This window comes from Hypanus sabinus, chromosome 11 (genome assembly GCF_030144855.1).
Source record: "Hypanus sabinus isolate sHypSab1 chromosome 11, sHypSab1.hap1, whole genome shotgun sequence".
NCBI lineage: Eukaryota > Metazoa > Chordata > Chondrichthyes > Myliobatiformes > Dasyatidae > Hypanus > Hypanus sabinus.
This window is the reverse complement of record NC_082716.1, coordinates 108,740,889-108,759,065: the sequence shown is the minus strand read 5'-3', so window position 1 is coordinate 108,759,065 and position 18,177 is coordinate 108,740,889. Positions and strand designations below refer to the sequence as shown.

General features: G+C 45.0%; 1 protein-coding gene across 2 annotated transcripts in view; it reads left to right on the top strand.

Moving 5' to 3' along the window:
* The window catches only part of LOC132402270 (SPARC-related modular calcium-binding protein 1-like), a 124,371-nt gene that overhangs the window by 89,138 nt on the left and 17,056 nt on the right, over positions 1-18,177 (top strand). Inside the window, exons 6-9 of one of the 2 annotated variants that reach the window (XM_059985088.1) lie at positions 3,750-3,803; positions 6,626-6,703; positions 7,315-7,383; positions 10,968-11,151. In XM_059985088.1, the coding sequence (XP_059841071.1) occupies positions 3,750-3,803; positions 6,626-6,703; positions 7,315-7,383; positions 10,968-11,151 (385 nt within the window). The remainder of the gene's footprint in view (positions 1-3,749; positions 3,804-6,625; positions 6,704-7,314; positions 7,384-10,967; positions 11,152-18,177) is intronic. The other variant, XM_059985089.1, reaches the window with a different exon arrangement.

Here is an 18,177-nt window from a genome sequence, read left to right as displayed (position 1 = left end):
AGTAAAGACTTATGGGAAGAAGAAACGACATTTTGAAAAAATAATTCATTATTACAAAATACAAACGTGTATAAAAAAGGATATTATAAAAATTAAAACAGCATCTATAAGCAATAATAATAGTAGTAAAAAAAAAGACCCAGATCCATAGTTCAAAATAAAAAGTTATAACCCAACTTCCAGGGTTAAAACTTAAAATGAAATGACATCCTCTCTCCAAAAAAAAAATCTTCAATGTAACTCATAGTTCAAGTTGCACTAGAGGATCGATATTCTTCAACAAATTTCTTCGCTTCTTCAGGAGTGTTAAAAAAGTGTAGACTGTTGTCGGGCAGCACAATTCTAAGCTTCGCTGGATACATTAAAGCTTGTTTAAATCCAATCGAATGAATCTCTGCCATCACTGGTTTAAAAGCGATCCTGGCTTTCATTACTTCATAAGAATAATCCTCAACAATTCGAAATGAGTAATTTTTGTAGGAGATCATACCTTTTTTACGAGCTAACCGAATTAGAAGCTCTTTCTCACGAGGATAATGAAGGCGAACAATCACCGCTCGAGGTTTATCAGGCACAGACGAAAGCCTCGCAACTCTATGAGCGCGGTCGATAACAGGTTCATTTTTCAAACCTTCACCACTGAAAATTTCCCACAGTAATTTAGAGAAAAATTCAGTTAAATCACCGGACTCAACTTTTTCGGGAATTCCGATGATGCGCAAATTCTGTCTGCGAGAACGATTTTCAAGATCAGTAATTTTAAACTTATACTGATCTAAAGTTTTAGCAGTCGACTCTATCTTCTTCTCTAACACTTCAATTGTACGTGCTTTTTCACAGATTGATTGTTCAAGAGTCGTGGTCTTATTTCCAAGCTGCTGAACCACTAACGCCTGCGACTGAAACTTAGTTTCAAGCGATTTAACAACTCCTTCAAGATCGGATATTTTCGTAATAATCCTCCTTTCCAAATTTAACAGTTTACTGTCCAATTTACCTTCTAGTCTGCCTTCCAGACCCGCAAATTTAGCATCCAGTTTATTGTCCAATTTACCTTCCATACCCGCAAATTTAACATCCAGTTTAATGTCCAAAAGATCAGAAATTGCGTCGATGGATACAGGATCCTTAGCCGATTTCTTACTTGTAGCCATTTTAGGTTTGACAAGATTAGATCAACTATTATTTTAGGAAAAAAGGGTCAATCAAAGGTAGCAACTCATATGATTAAGTTCGAAAAGATCTAATTAAAGGGTGATTATAGTTAAAAAAATAAAGAGCGCCTAAAAGGCAGATGCTTACGTCGCCATCTTGAAACTCCACCCCTCTGTGTGGAAGATCTCAGATGTCGCACAAACCCACATTGCACAGAAACAGACGCTTTAGCTCAACTCATCCAACCAACCCTGTGGATCCAATACCGTGTGGAAGATCTCAGATGTCGCACAAACCCACATTGCACAGAAACAGGCGCTTTAGCTCAACTCATCCAACCAACCCTGATGTCCATCCAAGCTAGTCCAATTTGCCGGTCTTTGGCCCGTGACCTTTCTGCTCCATGCGGTGGTTGTACGTTGCATTCACCAGTGGCAGGAAACCCGTGTGGGGGGGTTTTTAAAGTGGAAGAGCCATTGCACTGGGGCAGTTCCGCTCTCTTGACCGCGGAAGTCGGGGTCCAGTGATACGAACAAGCGTCACAAACTGTGGGCTTCCTTGGTTTCAGTGGATGATCATGAGGTCTTCTGTGCCTCGTCATGCCCTTTACTCCCCGTGGAGCATTGCAGTACCACCTTACTGGCTGTTGGATCTCTCTGTAGACCTCTGATCCATATACTTGTCCATTTACAACACTTGTGTGGAAAGCAGTATAAAGACTTGTTACATGGACGAGGAAATATACAGTGAAATATGTCATTTGCTGGGGGCTTGGGGCAACATCGCCACTGTACTGGCATCAACATAACATTCCCACAGCATACTAACCCGTACATCTTTTTCAATGTGGGAGAAAACCCACGCGGTCACGCGGAGAACGTATAAGCTCCTTACAGACAGTATCGGGAATTGAAATCCCATTCTTCAAATCCGAATTCATCAGGTTTAATATCACTGGCGTGAAATTAGTTGCCTGTGCAGCAGCAGTACAATGCAATACATTATTGCGGTAAGTATATATATTATATACTAAATAGCTAAATAAGTAGTGCAAAACTAGAAAAAAAATTAGTGAGGTGGTGTTCATGGGCTCAATGTCCATTCAGAAATCGGATGGCAGAGGGGAAGAAGCTGTTCCTGAATCGGTGAGTGCGTATCTTCAGGTTCCTGTACCTCCTCCCTGATGGTAGCAATGAGTAGAGGGCATGTCCTGGGTGATAGGGGTTCTTAATGATGGATGCCGCCTTTTAGAGGCATCGCTCCTTGAAGATGTCCTGGATACCATGGAGGCTAGTGTCCATGATGGAGCTGACTAAGTTTACAACTCTCTGCACCTTATTTCGGTCCTGTGCAGTGCCCCCCGCCCCAATACCAGATGGTGACGCAGCTGGTTAAAATGCTCTCCATGGTACATCTGTAGAAATTTGTGAGTGTCTTTGGGTCAAATCTCCTCAAACTCTGAATGAAATATAGCTGCTGTCTTGCCTTCTTTATAGCTACATCGATGTGTTGGGTCTAGGATTGATCCTCAGAGATGTTGGTACAGAGGATCTTGAAATTGCTCACTCTTTCCACTTCTGATCCTTCGATGAGGACTGGTGCTTGTTCCCTCGTCTTGTCCTTTCTCCAGTCCACAATCAGTTCTTTGGTCTTACTGACATTGAGTGCAAGGTTGTTGCTGTGACACCACTCAACAAGCTGATATATCTCACCTTTTCATCACCATCTGAGATTCTGCCAACAATGACTGTATCATCAGCAAATTTATAGATAGAATTTGAGCTATGCTTAGCCACCCAGTCATGGGTGTAGAGAGAGTAGAGCAGTGGGCTAAGCACTTAACCCTGTGGTGCACCAGTGTTGATGCAGAGGTGGAGATGTTATGTCTGATCCACACAGATTGTGGACTTTTAGTTAGATAGTTGAGAATCCAGTTGCAGAGGGAGGTACAGAGGCCCAAGCTCTGGACTTTTTTTGATCAGAACTGTAGGAATGATGGTATTAAATTCTGAGCTGTAGTCAATGAACAGCATCCTGGCGTAGTTATTTATATTCACAAACAAGAGAAAATCTGAAAATGCTGGAAATCTGAGCAACACACACAAAATGCTGGAGGAACCCAGCAGGCCGGGCAGCATCTGGGCTTGAAACCTCAGCTATACTCTTTTTCTGGATGCTGCCTGGCCTGCTGAGTTGCTGTAGCATTTTGTGTGTTGCTAGGTATTTGTATTGTCCGGGTGATCCAAGGCCGCGTGAAGAGCAAACAAGACTGCATCTGCTGTAGACCCACTGTGGCAACAGGCAAATTGCAGTGGGTCCAAGTCCTTGCTGAGACAGGAGCTAATTCTAGCCATAACCAACCTCTCAAAGATCTTCAAACCACTGACACTATAAAAACATTGCACTAATGTGCCACTCTGGTTGTGCATGAGAGGCAGCATCAAAGTCGGATCTGGGCAATGTTGTCTCATGTCTTACAAACTGTCCATTCAACTCTTTTGTTGCTACTAAGCATCTAATCAATGTGTGGGTAGAATAGATAATACTAACCTCAATAATAGTCCCTTTTCGATTCTTTTCTTTTCTGATCCCAGAACAAGGAGTCAAACTTCAAGCAAACTCAAGAACCACGTCTCACAAGGGTAAAGGTACGTGTCCCTCATTGGTTCAGTGGCATGCAGAAGTTTGGGCACCCTGGTCAAAATTTCTGTTACTGTGAATAGTTAAGCGAGTAGAAGATGAACTGATCTCTAAAAGTCATAAAGTTAAAGATGAAACATACTTTTCAACATTTTAAGTAAGATTGGTGTATTGTTTTTGTTTTGTACAATTTTAGAGTGAAAAAAGGAAAGGAGCACCATGCAAAAGTTTGGGCACTCTAAGAGATTTGAGCACGCAGATAACTTTTACCAAGTACTCAAACCTTAATTAGCTTGTTAGGGCAGTGGCTTGTTCACAGTCATTGTTAGGAAAGGCCAGGTGATGCAAATTTCAAAGCTTTATACCTTGTCCCAACAGTCAGCAGCCATGGGCTCCTCTAAGCAGCTGCCTAGCACTCCGAAAATTAAAATAACTGATGCCCACAAAGCAGGAGATGGCTATAAGAAGATAGCAAAGCGTCTTCAGGTAGCTGTTTCCTCAGTTCGTAATGTAATTAAGAAATGGCGGTTAACAGTAAAGGTGGAGGTCAAGTTGAGGTCTGGAAGACCAAGAAAACTTTCCAAGAGAACTGCTCATAGGATTGCTAGAAAGGCAAATCAAAACCCCCGTTTGACTGCAAAAGACCTTCAGGAAGATTTAGCAGACTCTGGAGTGGTGGTGCACTGTTCTACTGTGCAGCGACACCTGCACAAATATGACCTTCTTGGAAGAGTCATCAGAAGAAAATCTTTCATGCGTCCTCACCACAAAATACAGCATCAGAAGTTTGCAAAGGAACATCTAAACAAGCCTGATGGATTTTGGAAACAAGTCCTGTGGACTGATGAAGTTAAAATAGAACTTTTTGGCTGCAATGAGCAAAGGTATGTTTGGAGAAAAAAGGGTGCAGAATTTCATGAAAAGAGAACCTCTTCAACTGTTAAGCATGGGGGTGGATTGATCCTGCTTTGGGCTTGTGTTGCAGCCAGTGGCATGGGGAACATTTAACTGGTAGAGGGAAGAATGAATTCAATTAAATACCAACAAATTCTAAAGCAAACATCACACTGTCTGTAAAAAAAAAGCTGAAGATGAAAAGAGGATGGCTTCTACAACAGGATAATGATCCTACACACACCTCAAAATCCACAACGGATTACCTCAAGAGGCGCAAGCTGAAGGTTTTGCCATGGCCCTCACAGTTCTCCAACCTAAACATCATCGAAAATCTGTGGATAGACCTCAAAAGAGCAGTGCGTGCAAAATGGCCCAAGAATCTCACAGAACTCGATGCCTTTTGCAAGGAAGAATGGGCGAAAATCCCCGAAACAAGAACTGTAAGACTCTTAGCTGGCTACAGAAAGCGTTTACAAGCTGTGATACTTGCCAAAGGGGGTGTTACTAAGTACTGACCATGCAGGGTGCCCAAACTTTTGCTTCAGGCACTTCCCCTTTTTTGTTATTTTGAAACTGTAAAAGATGAAAATAAAAAAGTAATCTTGCTTAAAGTATTAAAGAAATATGTTATTATTGACTTTATGCCTTTTGGAAATCGGGTCATCTTTTACTCGCTTAGCTATTCACAGTAACAGAAATTTTGACCAGGGGTGCCCAAACTTTTGCATGCCACTGTATGTTCTAATTATCTACACTACCAAGTAACTACATTATACTATTGACTTAACGATTGAAAAGATTGTAGCCAAGAGTGACCTGGGAATGGGATTGAAGTGATTACTATTGGATTTCTGTTTATTTTCTGATCCTCAGGGTACTTACGGGAGTCAGGAATAATGAGCAGACTTAATTTCAATATTTCTGTTTATTTTAGAGTGCAAACAGACATACAAATACTAAGCAAGTGAAATAAAGAGCCGGGAAACAATGCTGAGAGGTGTATGGATGCGTAGGCAAAGAAGTCAAGATGGTGCCCCTGAAAAATCCATCACTTTTATAGATAAGAGAAGGGAAATTCCTTCGATAGGTGCAAACTAGTTAACAGGAAACATAATTAAAACAATTACATCATGTGGCAATGTGCTAATGAAAAATAAGAAAGTTGATAAACCGTTAGTTTAGCTGCTATACCGCTTTCTGCCAGTGAGTGGGGATGAACGATCTTGGAAAAATGCATGGGTTTGTCAAAAAGCACAAATCTTATAACTTAAAAAACCGGTGGTTTCCAACATCATCAAGTGCACCGTAACAGAAGATGAGGAGGAGATCTCAGAGAGATTTGGACAATGTTCCACATACTCACAAAAGGCCAAACATAACTAGACCTGTAAATGTTCTAGGCTACCACACACTCAGAATGCCAGAGGATCTCTGGCAACATCCATGGAGAGGAACAAACAGTCGATGTTTCGGCCTGAGACCCTTAACCAGGACTAGAAAGGAAGGGTGAAGAAGCCTGAATAAGAAGGTGGGGAGAAGAAGGGGTACAAGGGTCTTCGGAAGTAATGCCACTTCCTCAGAGAGGGCAGTCAACTTCTGACCTGTAGTGGCTCAGCCAAGGTTAGGAATTTCAAGAAGGCAGGAGGCTTGAAGGAGGAGAAATTAAGCCCATGGGACCTGTATGTGTTGTATAATCGTCACCCTTAAAATAACTGGGTTTGCAAATCTCCTGGGAATTTATGCTTCTGGAAGAGAAGAGGAATATTGTTTCAGGCAGTGAATCGAGTTTAATCAGTGTGTCATTGTCAACACAGTTTAATTGAAAGGACTGATCTAAAGGTACCATGTAACTCAGTTGATCAAAGCATGCAATCCAATAGAAAAGGTCCAGTTCCAAATCCTTCCAACTTTTGTTTGGATTTCTCCCAAACAGCTGAGACAGTGGATAATCCCAGGCAGAGGTCTGCTGATGAGAAGCATAAAGATGTACTTCTGGTCTCTAAAATTCCAGGTGAAGTATCTGTGGTCTCTCTGTCAGTACAAGTTCAAAGTACATTTATTATTATGTCACCACATACAACTCTGCAATTAATTTTCTTCCAGGCACACTCAATAAATCCATTATAGAGAAATAACCATAAAATAATCGATGAAAGATGGCACCAACTCGGGTCTTCCACCAGAATGCAAAAGATAACAAGCTGCGCAAATACAAAAAGAAAGAAATAAATGATTGCTATGTCTTATGACATAAGACCATAAGATTTACAGTTCTGTGCGAAAGCTTAGGCACATATACAGTGCCTGTAAAAAGTATTTACCTTTTATAAGAAAAGACTCCATAATGTCAAAGTGAAAACAAATTTCCACCAATTGGTCTAAATTTATTGCAATTATTGTACATAAAATAATTGATTACTCACCCCCTTCAGGTCAGCATTTGGTAGATGCAGCTTTGGCAGCAATTACAGCCTGGAGTCTGTGTGGATAGGTTTCTATCAGCTTTGCACATCTGCACACTGTAATTTTCCCCATTCTTCTTTACAAAACTGCTCATGGGGTTTGTGAGTGAACAGCCCTTTTCAAGTCCAGCACAAATTTTCAGTTGCATTTGTCTTGTAGAACTGTCGTACCCAGCCCCGTGGTTCCTATTCATCAGGGATGCCAAGTCAAACCGCAGCTTGAAGCTGGGTAAGTAGGAGGGACTCCATGCGATACAAACCACCATTAATATCACTGGACAACAATTTTTTCCTGAAGTGTTGCTTCCTTAGAAATAGACGGCTTGAAGCTGAACACAAATATAATTTCAGACTACTTGTATCACGGAGGAATTTGGAGAAACAAGAAATTAACTTTTATTGAATATAATGCAATTAAATGTATAATGGAGCTGGAACTTTGCAATAGTTCAACTAAGTTAGAAATGTTTTGTTGATGATTCTCATTTGTACTCAGTGTATGGGGCTTCTTGCTAAGTGTTCAACAATAATTAGCTAGCATTAATGGATTCCAGTTGCCCATATCCTGTTTCTCCAGGATCATAATGTCCTGGTGAAACCTTTCACCATGTTCATCACTGACAGTGCCAAGATATGCCAGGGAAGGAGTCTAAATGGGAATGCAGAAAATGAATCTTTAGTGACATGTTGCGCTTCATGGTTTTGTATGTTTGAAGCATGTTATCAACCAGCTGCACGTAGTTTGATGCTCTGTAGTTGCCAAGAAAATTTCTGACAAAATCCTTGAATGTCTTCCATGTGATTTTCTCCGGTCCCATTATAAGTTCTTTGAATTGCTTGTCTTTGATGGCCTGTTTGATTTATGGATGAATGAAAATACCTTCTTTAATCTTGGCATCAGCTATTATGGATTGAATCATGAACTGAAATAACAAATATGTGAGATTTTAAAAAAATAGTGACTGGTCAAGAAATTTCATTGTGATTTTCATGATCAGCAGCCCAAAATCCATTAGATACACCCTAAAGTATTCAGAAAGCAGTATCTTTGTTGTCCAGTGTTCTGTGCTAGATAATGTTTGGCAGTTGGAAGTGATCCTATGGAATGGGAGGGACCGTGTGGTTGTTTTTTCCAGTGCTGTGCAGTGGCCCCTCCATATCGATGGTGATGCAACCAGTTAGAATGCTCTTCATGGTACTTTTGTAGAAGCTTTCAAGTGTTTTACTTGACAAACCAAATCTCTTAATGAAATATAGATGCTGTTATGCCTTCTTTCTAATTCCATCCATGTGCATGTGGCCTTTTTGAGGCATCATCCAGATCCCATGAAATGAAATATTTTATTATTATGTCCCCCCGTTATGTCCCCCCTCACAGTCCTCGGCAGCCCTGTGTCCACCGTGGAGAACTTCAGGTTCCTGGGAACCACCATCTCTCAGGATCTGAAGTGGGAGCAGAACATCAGCTCCATCCTGAAGAAGGCCCAGCAGCGGATGTACTTCCTGTGGCTCTTGAGGAAATATGGTCTGCCTCAGGAATTGCTGCTGCAGTTCTACACTGCAGTCATTGAGTCTGTCCTGTGCACCTCCATCACTGTGTGGTTTGGAGCCGCCACCAAGCAGGATAGAACCAGACTACAGCGCACAGTGAGGACTGCCGAGCGCATCATTGGAGCCTCCCTGCCCTCTATTGTGGACCTGTACTCTTCCAGGTTGAAGAAGAGGGCGGGGAACATCATAAAGGACTCCTCCCATCCTGCGCACGGACTGTTTGAACTGCTTCCGTCTGGTAGGCGCTTCAGATCCCTCCAGACTAAGACTAATAGGCACTGGAGAAGTTTTTTCCCTACTGCGGTCACTTTGCTGAACAGTTAACTGCCGGTTAACTGTTGGCTAACTATTACTTGGATTGCACTACTTGTATGTATAATCTATATTTTCATTTATATTTATCATCTGTTATGAGCAGAGAGACAACATCTACTGGAAGTAAATACCTTGTATGTGTACAGGTATTTGGTGATTAAAGTCTGATTCTGATTCCGATTTAACAACCTTTTGAAGATCTCGATAGTGAAGAGGATAGTGCCTAGGATGGAGCTGGCTGAACTTACAACTTTCTGCAGCTAATTCTGATCCGTGGCTAAATTACCTGTTTTTTCTTAACTGTGTTCTGATCCTTGCCTGGAAATGAATGAGTTAGCATTTGCTGGGGCTATTAAGTTGAAGCTGGTATTTCCCAAGTGATTGACACACGAGACTCAGGTTCCCTGTCATTCGTTACTTGATTCCTTTGTGACATTGTCAAACTGACATCCATGAACACATGTCCCTGAAAATGAAGTTACTTCCCAGTTTAAGGCATCTTGTAAGTTAGCTTGCTGGGAAATGAGAACCTCCTAAAGCAGTCATCATCCTCATCATCATTGTCTGCCATGTCATGTGACATGCAAAAGAAGGCAAGTTATGCATATAGTTAAAAAAAAGTTTGAAAAGTTGAGTTGTAGAGTTCTTGAACGTGAGTCTATAGATTGTAAAATCAGTTCAGAATTGAGGTGAGTGAAGTTATCCACTCTGGTGCAGGAGTCTGATGGTTGTGGGGTAATAACTGTTCCTGAACCTGGTGATGTGGGACCTGAGGCTCATTGTGGGGAGTGAAGTTATCCACTCTGGTGCAGGAGTCTGATGGTTGTGGGGTAATAACTGTTCCTGAACCTGGTGATGTGGGACCTGAGGCTCATCGTAGTTAATGAAGTTATCCACACTGGTTCAGGAGCCTGATGGTTGAGGGGTAATAACCGTTCCTGAATCTGGTGGTGTGGGACCTGAGGCTCATTGTGGTGAGGGAAGTTATCCAAACTGGTTCAGGAGTCTGATGGTTGTGGGGTAATAACTGTTCCTGAACCTGGTGGTGTGGGACCTGAGGCTCATTGTGGTGAGTGAAGTTAGCCTATTTGGTTCAGGAGCCTGATGGTTGTGGGGTAATAACTGTCCCTGAACCTGGTGGTGTGGGACCTCCTGCCTGATGATAGTAGTGAGAAGAGAGCATGGACTGGATGGCAGTAGTTCTTGATGGGAGCTGCTTTCTTGTGGGCAATCTGACTCTTTGGTTGTAGTTATCATAATGTGCTATGTCATACGATGTGGGTGATCATGGTCTTGACTGTGATTGCTCTTGGCAAAATTTTGTAGTAGTTTGCCATTGCCTTCTTCTGGGCAGTGTCTTTACAAGATGGGTGACCCCAGCCATTATCAATACTCTTCAGAGATTGTCTGCCTGGTGTCAGTGGTCACATCACCAGGACTTGGTGATATCTACCAGCTGCTCATACGACCATTACATGCTCCCAGGGCTTCACGTATCCCGATCTGGGTGGGGGGGGGGTGCTAAGCAGGTGCTATATTTGCCCAAGGGTGACCTGCAGGCTAGTGGAGGGAAGGAGCGCCTTACCCCTCCTTTGGTAGAGGTGTTTCACCACCCCACCACCTCTTGAAAACAGTAGACACAAGCAATTACAGATGCTGCCATCTGGAGCATCAGCTGGAGGAAGCTGCAGTTTAGGAAGAGTCTGTGGGAGGGGTGGGAGTAAGAATCGTCACTGTTTTGGATTGAGACCCTGCAAGGCTTTAGACCAATACGTTGCCTTCCCCGAGCCCCCTCCCCACAAGCACATCGATTTTCCCCTGCCCCTGTAGATTCTGCTGAACCTGCCAACTTCACCCAATGGATTGCTGGCTGCTTTCAGAAGAGGTTTCAGCAGGAGGGGTGAATGCTGGATGGTCCTTTTTATGTGTTTTCTGTCCCTTTGTTAGTGTCTTGTGAACAGGAGCGCCGAGCTGCCATTGAAGAGGCGAAGCTGCATCAGTACGAGGGAGCCTTCGTTCCACAGTGCAGCACTGGCGGTCTCTACAAGCAGGTGCAGTGTCACCAGGCCACTGGGTACTGCTGGTGTGTTCAAGTTGATTCGGGCCTCCCGATCCAAGGCACAACTGCACGGTGAGTCAGAGTTAAGGCACAGAAACAGGTCCTTTGGCCCGTCTCATCCATGCCAAACTGTTCTACTGCCTAATCCCATCACCCTGCACCTGGACCGTACCCCTCCAACCCCTCCCATGCACGTACTTATCCAAATTTCTCTTCAAAGTTGAAACCAAACCCACATCTACCACTTTCACAGGCAGCTCGTTCCGCACTCTCGCCTCCCTCAGAGTGAAAAAGATCTCTCTCAAGTTCCCCTTAAATACTTCACCTTTCACCCTCAACCAGGGGTCCATGGACCACTTGGTTAATGGTAGAGCTCCAAGGCATAAAAGAAGTTTAAGATCTCCTCCCCTAAACCTTTGACCTTTAGTTCTACACTTACCTGATCTCAGTGGAAAAAGCTTACTTGCGTTTACTCTGTCTGTACCCCTCATACTTCCATTAAATCAAATCTTCCCTCAGTCTCCTCTGCTCCAGGGAATAAAGTTCTAACCTACTCAACCTTTCCCTATATTGGGGCAGCACAGTGGTGATTTTGGTAGCCCAACACTTTATGGTACCAGCAACCCAGTTTCAATTGCTGCTGCTGCCTTTAAGGAGTTTGTGTGTCGGTTTCCTCCGGGTGCTCCGGTTTCCTCCCAGAGTCCAATGACGTACCAGTTGGTGGGTTAATTGGTCATTGGAAACAGTCCCGTGATTAGACCAGGATTAAATCGGGGATTGAAGAGTTGGAAGGGCCTATTCCGCACTGTCTCAATAAATAAATAAATAGATAGCCCGGGTCCTCAGGTGCTGGCAGCATCCTCGTAAATACTCTCTGCACTCTTTCAATCTTGTTGATATCTTTCCTGCAGGTAGGTGACCAGAACTCCACACAAAACTCCAAGTTCAGCCTCACCAACATCGCATACAGTTTCAACATGACATCCTCACTCTTGGTCCTCAGTGCTTTGATTAATGAAGCACAGCATACGATGAGGAAGAGCTTGAATGTTTTGCAAGTTTTTATTTGCTTGTTGAGATACTCCACAGAATAGGCCCCTCTGGCCCTTTGAGACACGCCACCACTCAACAATTTAACTCTTGGGACCATTTACAATGAGCAATTAATTAACCTACCAACTCTTACGTCTTTGGCATGTGGGAGGAAACCAGAGCACCCGGAGAGAACATACAAAATCCTTACAGGCAGCTTTGAAATTGAACAGACATTGTTTGGAAACTGGGGTTACATTAATGACATTGCTGGGTGAATCATTTGGGCAGCAGCTCTTCATGGTTTGTCAGAGACAAATCTTTGCCAGGAGATCATGCGTTGTTTGTCAGGGGGAAAATGGAGTACAGTGTGAGTTTAAAAAGATAAACACCTGAGAGCAGAGGAAATGCAATTCCTCCAAATATTGATAAATTGCCATTGGTAAGGTGAATTCTCGTGCAGGTTATGGACGTATAGATTTTCTCCCCATTCTTCATGGGTCATAGTGTGACAGCCATTGAGTAATCCAGTAATCCAGGCTTTCTTTCAGACTTTGCTAAGTACCGATGTCTTTTGATCAAGCTTTCAGGCACTGTAGGCAAATAACTCGGTACATAGAACAAAAAACATTATTGTGTGCAGTTTTGGTCACTGAATTACAAGAAGGATATTAATAAGGTTGAAAGAGTGCAGAGAAGGTTTACAAGGATGTTGCCGGGACTTGAGAAACTGAGTTACAGAGAAAGGTTGAATAGGTTAGGACTTTATTCCCTGGAGTGTAGAAGAATGAAGGGAGATTTGATAGAGGTGTATAAAATTATGATGGGTAAAGATAGAGTGAATGCAAGCAGGCTTTCTCCACTGAGGTCAGGGGAGTAAAAAAAACAGAGGACATGGGTTAAGGGTGAAGGGATTAAAGGGAACACTGGGGGGGGCTTCTTCACGCAGAGAGTGGTGGGAGTGTGGAATGAGCTGCCAGATGAAGTGGTAAATGCAGGCTCACTTCTAACATTTAAGGAAAACTTGGACAGGTACATGGATGAGAGGGGTATGGAGGGATATGGTCCAGGTGCAGGTCAGTGGGACTAGGCAGAAAAATGGTACGGCACAGCCAAGAAGGGCCGAAGGGCCTGTTTCTGTGCTGTAATGTTCTATGGTTCATTACCGCCCAGGGACAGGCCCTTTGGCCCACAATGTTGTGCCGAACCAGCTTAAAAGTAAATAAAAACAAACCCTCAAAAACTAATTACTCTTACCTACACCGTGTCCATATCCCTCCATCTTCCTCACATCCACCTGCATAACCAAACATCTCTAAAGCCTCTAATATACTCGCCTGTACCACCACACCAGGCAGCACATTCCAGACATCCACCACTCTCTGAGTAAAAAATTTACCCCTCACATCCCCCGAGAACCTAACCCCACCTCCCGCATCTTCAATGCATGCCCTCTGGTATTAGACATTTCCACCCTGGGAAACAGATACTCCCTGTCCACTCTCTCTATGCCTCTCATAACCTTAAAAACCAGTATTAGATCTCCCTCCAGTCTCCGACACTCCAGAGAAAACAACCCAAGTTTATCCAGCCTCTCGTTACAGCACATGCCCCCTAAACCCGGCAGCATCATGATAAACCTCTTCTGCACCCTCTACAAAGCCTCAACGTCCTCCCTATAGCGTAACGACCAGAACTGTGTGCGAAACTCCAGACGTGGCCTAACCAGAGCTTTGTAAAACTACAACAAAACCTCTTGACTTTTGAACTCAATAAGGAAATATCCTCTCCACATCCACTCCATCTGTGCCCACTTGTCCTAAACTCCCCTACTATAGGAAACATACTCTCCACATCCACTCTGTCTGTCTCCTCTGGTCCTACGCTCCCCCAACTATAGGAAATATCCTCTCCACATCCACTCTATCTGTGTCCTCTGGTCCTAGGCTCCCTCCACTACAGGAAACATCCTCTCCACATCCACTCTATCAGTGTCCTCTGGTCCTAGACTCCCCCACGAGAGGAAAAATCCACTCCACATCCACTCTATCTTGGTCCTCTGGACCTAGACTCCCCCACTATGAGAAACATCCTCTCCACATCCACTCTATCTGTTTCCTCTGGTCCTAGACTCCCCCACTACAGGAAACTTCCCCTCCACATCCACTCTGTCTGAGTCCTCTAGGAAACATCCTCCCCACATCCACTCTATCTGTGTCCTCTGGTCCTAGGCTCCCTCCACTACAGGAAACATCCTCGCCACATCCACTCTATCAGTGTCCTCTGGTCCTAGACTCCCCCACGAGAGGAAAACTCCACTCCACATCCACTCTATCTTGGTCCTCTGGACCTAGACTCCCCCACTATGAGAAACATCCTCTCCACATCCACTCTATCTGTGGTCCTAGACTCCCCCACCAGAGGAAACATCCTCTCCACATCCACTCTATCTGTGTCCTCTGGTCCTACACTCCCCCAGTATAGGAAACATCATCTCCACATCCACTCTATCTGTGCCCTCTGGTCCTAGACTCCCCCACTATAGGAAACATCCTCTCCACATCCACTCTATCTGTGTCCTCTGGTCCTAGACTCCCCCACTATAGGAAACATCCTCTCCACATGCACTCTATCTGTGTCCTCTGGTCCTAGCCTCCCCCACGAGAGGAAACATCCTCTCCACATCCACTCTATCTGTGTCCTCTGGTCCTAGACTCCCCCACTATAAGAAACTTCCCCTCCACATCCACTCTGTCTGTGTCCTCTGGTCCTGGACTCCCTCACTACAGGAAACATCCTCTCCACATCCACTCTATCTGTGCCCTCTCGTACTAGACTCCCCCACTATAGGAAACATCCTCTCCACATCCACTCTATCTGTGCCCTCTGGCCCTAGACTCCCCCACTATAAGAAACTTCCCCTCCACATCCACTCTGTCTGTGTCCTCTGGTCCTGGACACCCTCACTACAGGAAACATCCTTTCCACATCCACTCTATCTGTGCCCTCTCGTACTAGACTCCCCCACTATAGGAAACATCCTCTCCACATCCACTCTATCTGTGTCCTCTGGTCCTAGACTCCCCCAGTATAGGAAACATCGTCTCCACATCCTCTCTATCTGTTTCCTCTGGTCCCAGACTACCCCACTATAGGAAACATCCACTCCACATCCACTCTATCTGTGTCCTCTGGTCCTAGACTCCCCCACTATAGGAAACATCCTCTCCACATCCAATCTATCTGTGTCCTCTGGTCATAGATTCTCCCACTATGGGAAACATCCTCTCCACATCCACTCTATCTGTGTCCTCTGGTCCTAGACTCCCCCACTATAGGAAACATCGTCTCCACATCCTCTCTGTCTGTTTCCTCTGGTCCCAGACTACTGCACTATAGGAAACATCCTCTCCACATCCACTCTATCTGTGTCCTCTGGTCCGAGACTCCCCCACTACAGGAAACATCCTCTCCACATCCACTCTATCTGTGCCCTCTGGTCCTAGATTCCCCCACTATAGGAAATATCCTCTCCACATCCACTCTATCTGTGTCCTCTGGTCCAACACTTCCCCACCATAGGAAACATCCTCTCCACATCCACTCTATCTGTGTCCTCTGGTCCTAGACTCCCCCACTATAGGAAACATCCTCTCCACATCTACTCTATCTGTGTCCTCTTGTCCGAGACACCCCCACTATAGGAAACATCCTCTCCACATCCACTCTGTCTGTGTCCTCTGGTCCTACACTCCCCCACTATAGGAAACATCCTCTCCACATCCACTCTATCTGTACCCTCTGGTCCTACACTCGCCCACTACAGGGAACATCCTCTCCACATCTACTCTATCTGTGTCCTCTGGTCCTAGACTCCCTTACTATAAGATACATCCTCTCCACATCCACTCTATCTGTGTCCACTTGTCCTCGACTCCCCCACTACAGGAAACTTCCCCTCCACATCCACTCTGTCTGTGTCCTCTGGTCCTGGACTCCCTCACTACAGGAAACATCCTCTCTACATCCACTCTATCTGTGCCCTCTCGTACTAGACTCCCCCACTATAGGAAACATCATCTCCACATCCACTCTATCTGTGTCCTCTGGTCCTAGACTCCCCCACTATAGGAAACATCCTCTCCACATCCAATCTATCTGTGTCCTCTGGTCATAGATTCTCCCACTATGGGAAACATCCGCTCCACATCCACTCTATCTGTGTCCTCTGGTCCTAGACTCCCCCAGTATAGGAAACATCGTCTCCACATCCTCTCTATCTGTTTCCTCTGGTCCCAGACTACTGCACTATAGGAAACATCCTCTCCACATCCACTCTATCTGTGTCCACTTGTCCTCGACTCCCCCACTACAGGAAACTTCCCCTCCACATCCACTCTGTCTGTGTCCTCTTTACCGAGACTCCCCCACTACAGGAAACTTCCCCTCCACATCCACTCTGTCTGTGTCCTCTGGTCCTAGACTCGCCCACTACAGGAAACATCCTCTCCACAACCACTCTATCTGTGTCCTCTGGTCCTAGGCTCACCCACTATAGGAAACATCCTCTCCCCAACCAATCCATCTGTGTCCTCTGGTCCTGGGCTCACCCACTATAGGAAAAATCCACTCCACATCTACTCTATCTGTGTCCTCTGGTCCTAGACTCCCCCACTATAGGAAACATCCTCTCCGCATCCACTCTATCTGTGTCCTCTGGTCCTAGACTCCCCCACTATAGGAAACATCGTCTCCACATCCTCTCTATCTGTTTCCTCTGGTCCCAGACTACTGCACTATAGGAAACATCCTCTCCACATCAACTCTATCTGTGTCCTCTGGTCCGAGACTCCCCCACTACAGGAAACATCCTCTCCACATCTACTCTATCTGTGTGCTCTGTACCGAGACTCCCCCACTACAGGAAACTTCCTCTCCACATCCACTCTATCTGTGTCCTCTGGTCCTAGACTCCCCCAGTATAGGAAACATCGTCTCCACATCCTCTCTATCTGTTTCCTCTGGTCCCAGACTACTGCACTATAGGAAACATCCTCTCCACATCCACTCTATCTGTGTCCACTTGTCCTCGACTCCCCCACTACAGGAAACTTCCCCTCCACATCCACTCTGTCTGTGTCCTCTTTACCGAGACTCCCCCACTACAGGAAACTTCCCCTCCACATCCACTCTGTCTGTGTCCTCTGGTCCTAGACTCGCCCACTACAGGAAACATCCTCTCCACAACCACTCTATCTGTGTCCTCTGGTCCTAGGCTCACCCACTATAGGAAACATCCTCTCCCCAACCAATCCATCTGTGTCCTCTGGTCCTGGGCTCACCCACTATAGGAAAAATCCACTCCACATCTACTCTATCTGTGTCCTCTGGTCCTAGACTCCCCCACTATAGGAAACATCCTCTCCACATCCACTCTATCTGTGTCCTCTGGTCCTAGACTCCCCCACTATAGGAAACATCGTCTCCACATCCTCTCTATCTGTTTCCTCTGGTCCCAGACTACTGCACTATAGGAAACATCCTCTCCACATCAACTCTATCTGTGTCCTCTGGTCCGAGACTCCCCCACTACAGGAAACATCCTCTCCACATCTACTCTATCTGTGTCCTCTGTACCGAGACTCCCCCACTACAGGAAACTTCCTCTCCACATCCACTCTATCTGTGTCCTCTGGTCCTAGACTCCCCCAGTATAGGAAACATCCTCTCCACATGCACTCTATCTGTGTCCTCTGGTCCTACACTCGCCCACTTCAGGGAACATCCTCTCCACATCCACTCTATCTGTGCCCTCTGGCCCTAGACTCCCCCACTATAAGAAACATCCTCTCCACATCCACACTATCTATGTCCTCTCGTCCTAGACTCCCCCACCTATAGGAAACATCCTCTCCACATCCACTCTATCTGTGTCCTCTGGTCCTAGACACCCCCACTATAGGAAAAATCCTCTCCACATCCACTCTATCTGTGTCCTCTGGTCCTAGACACCCTTACTATAAGATACATCCTCTCCACATCCACTCAATCTGTGTCCACTTGTCC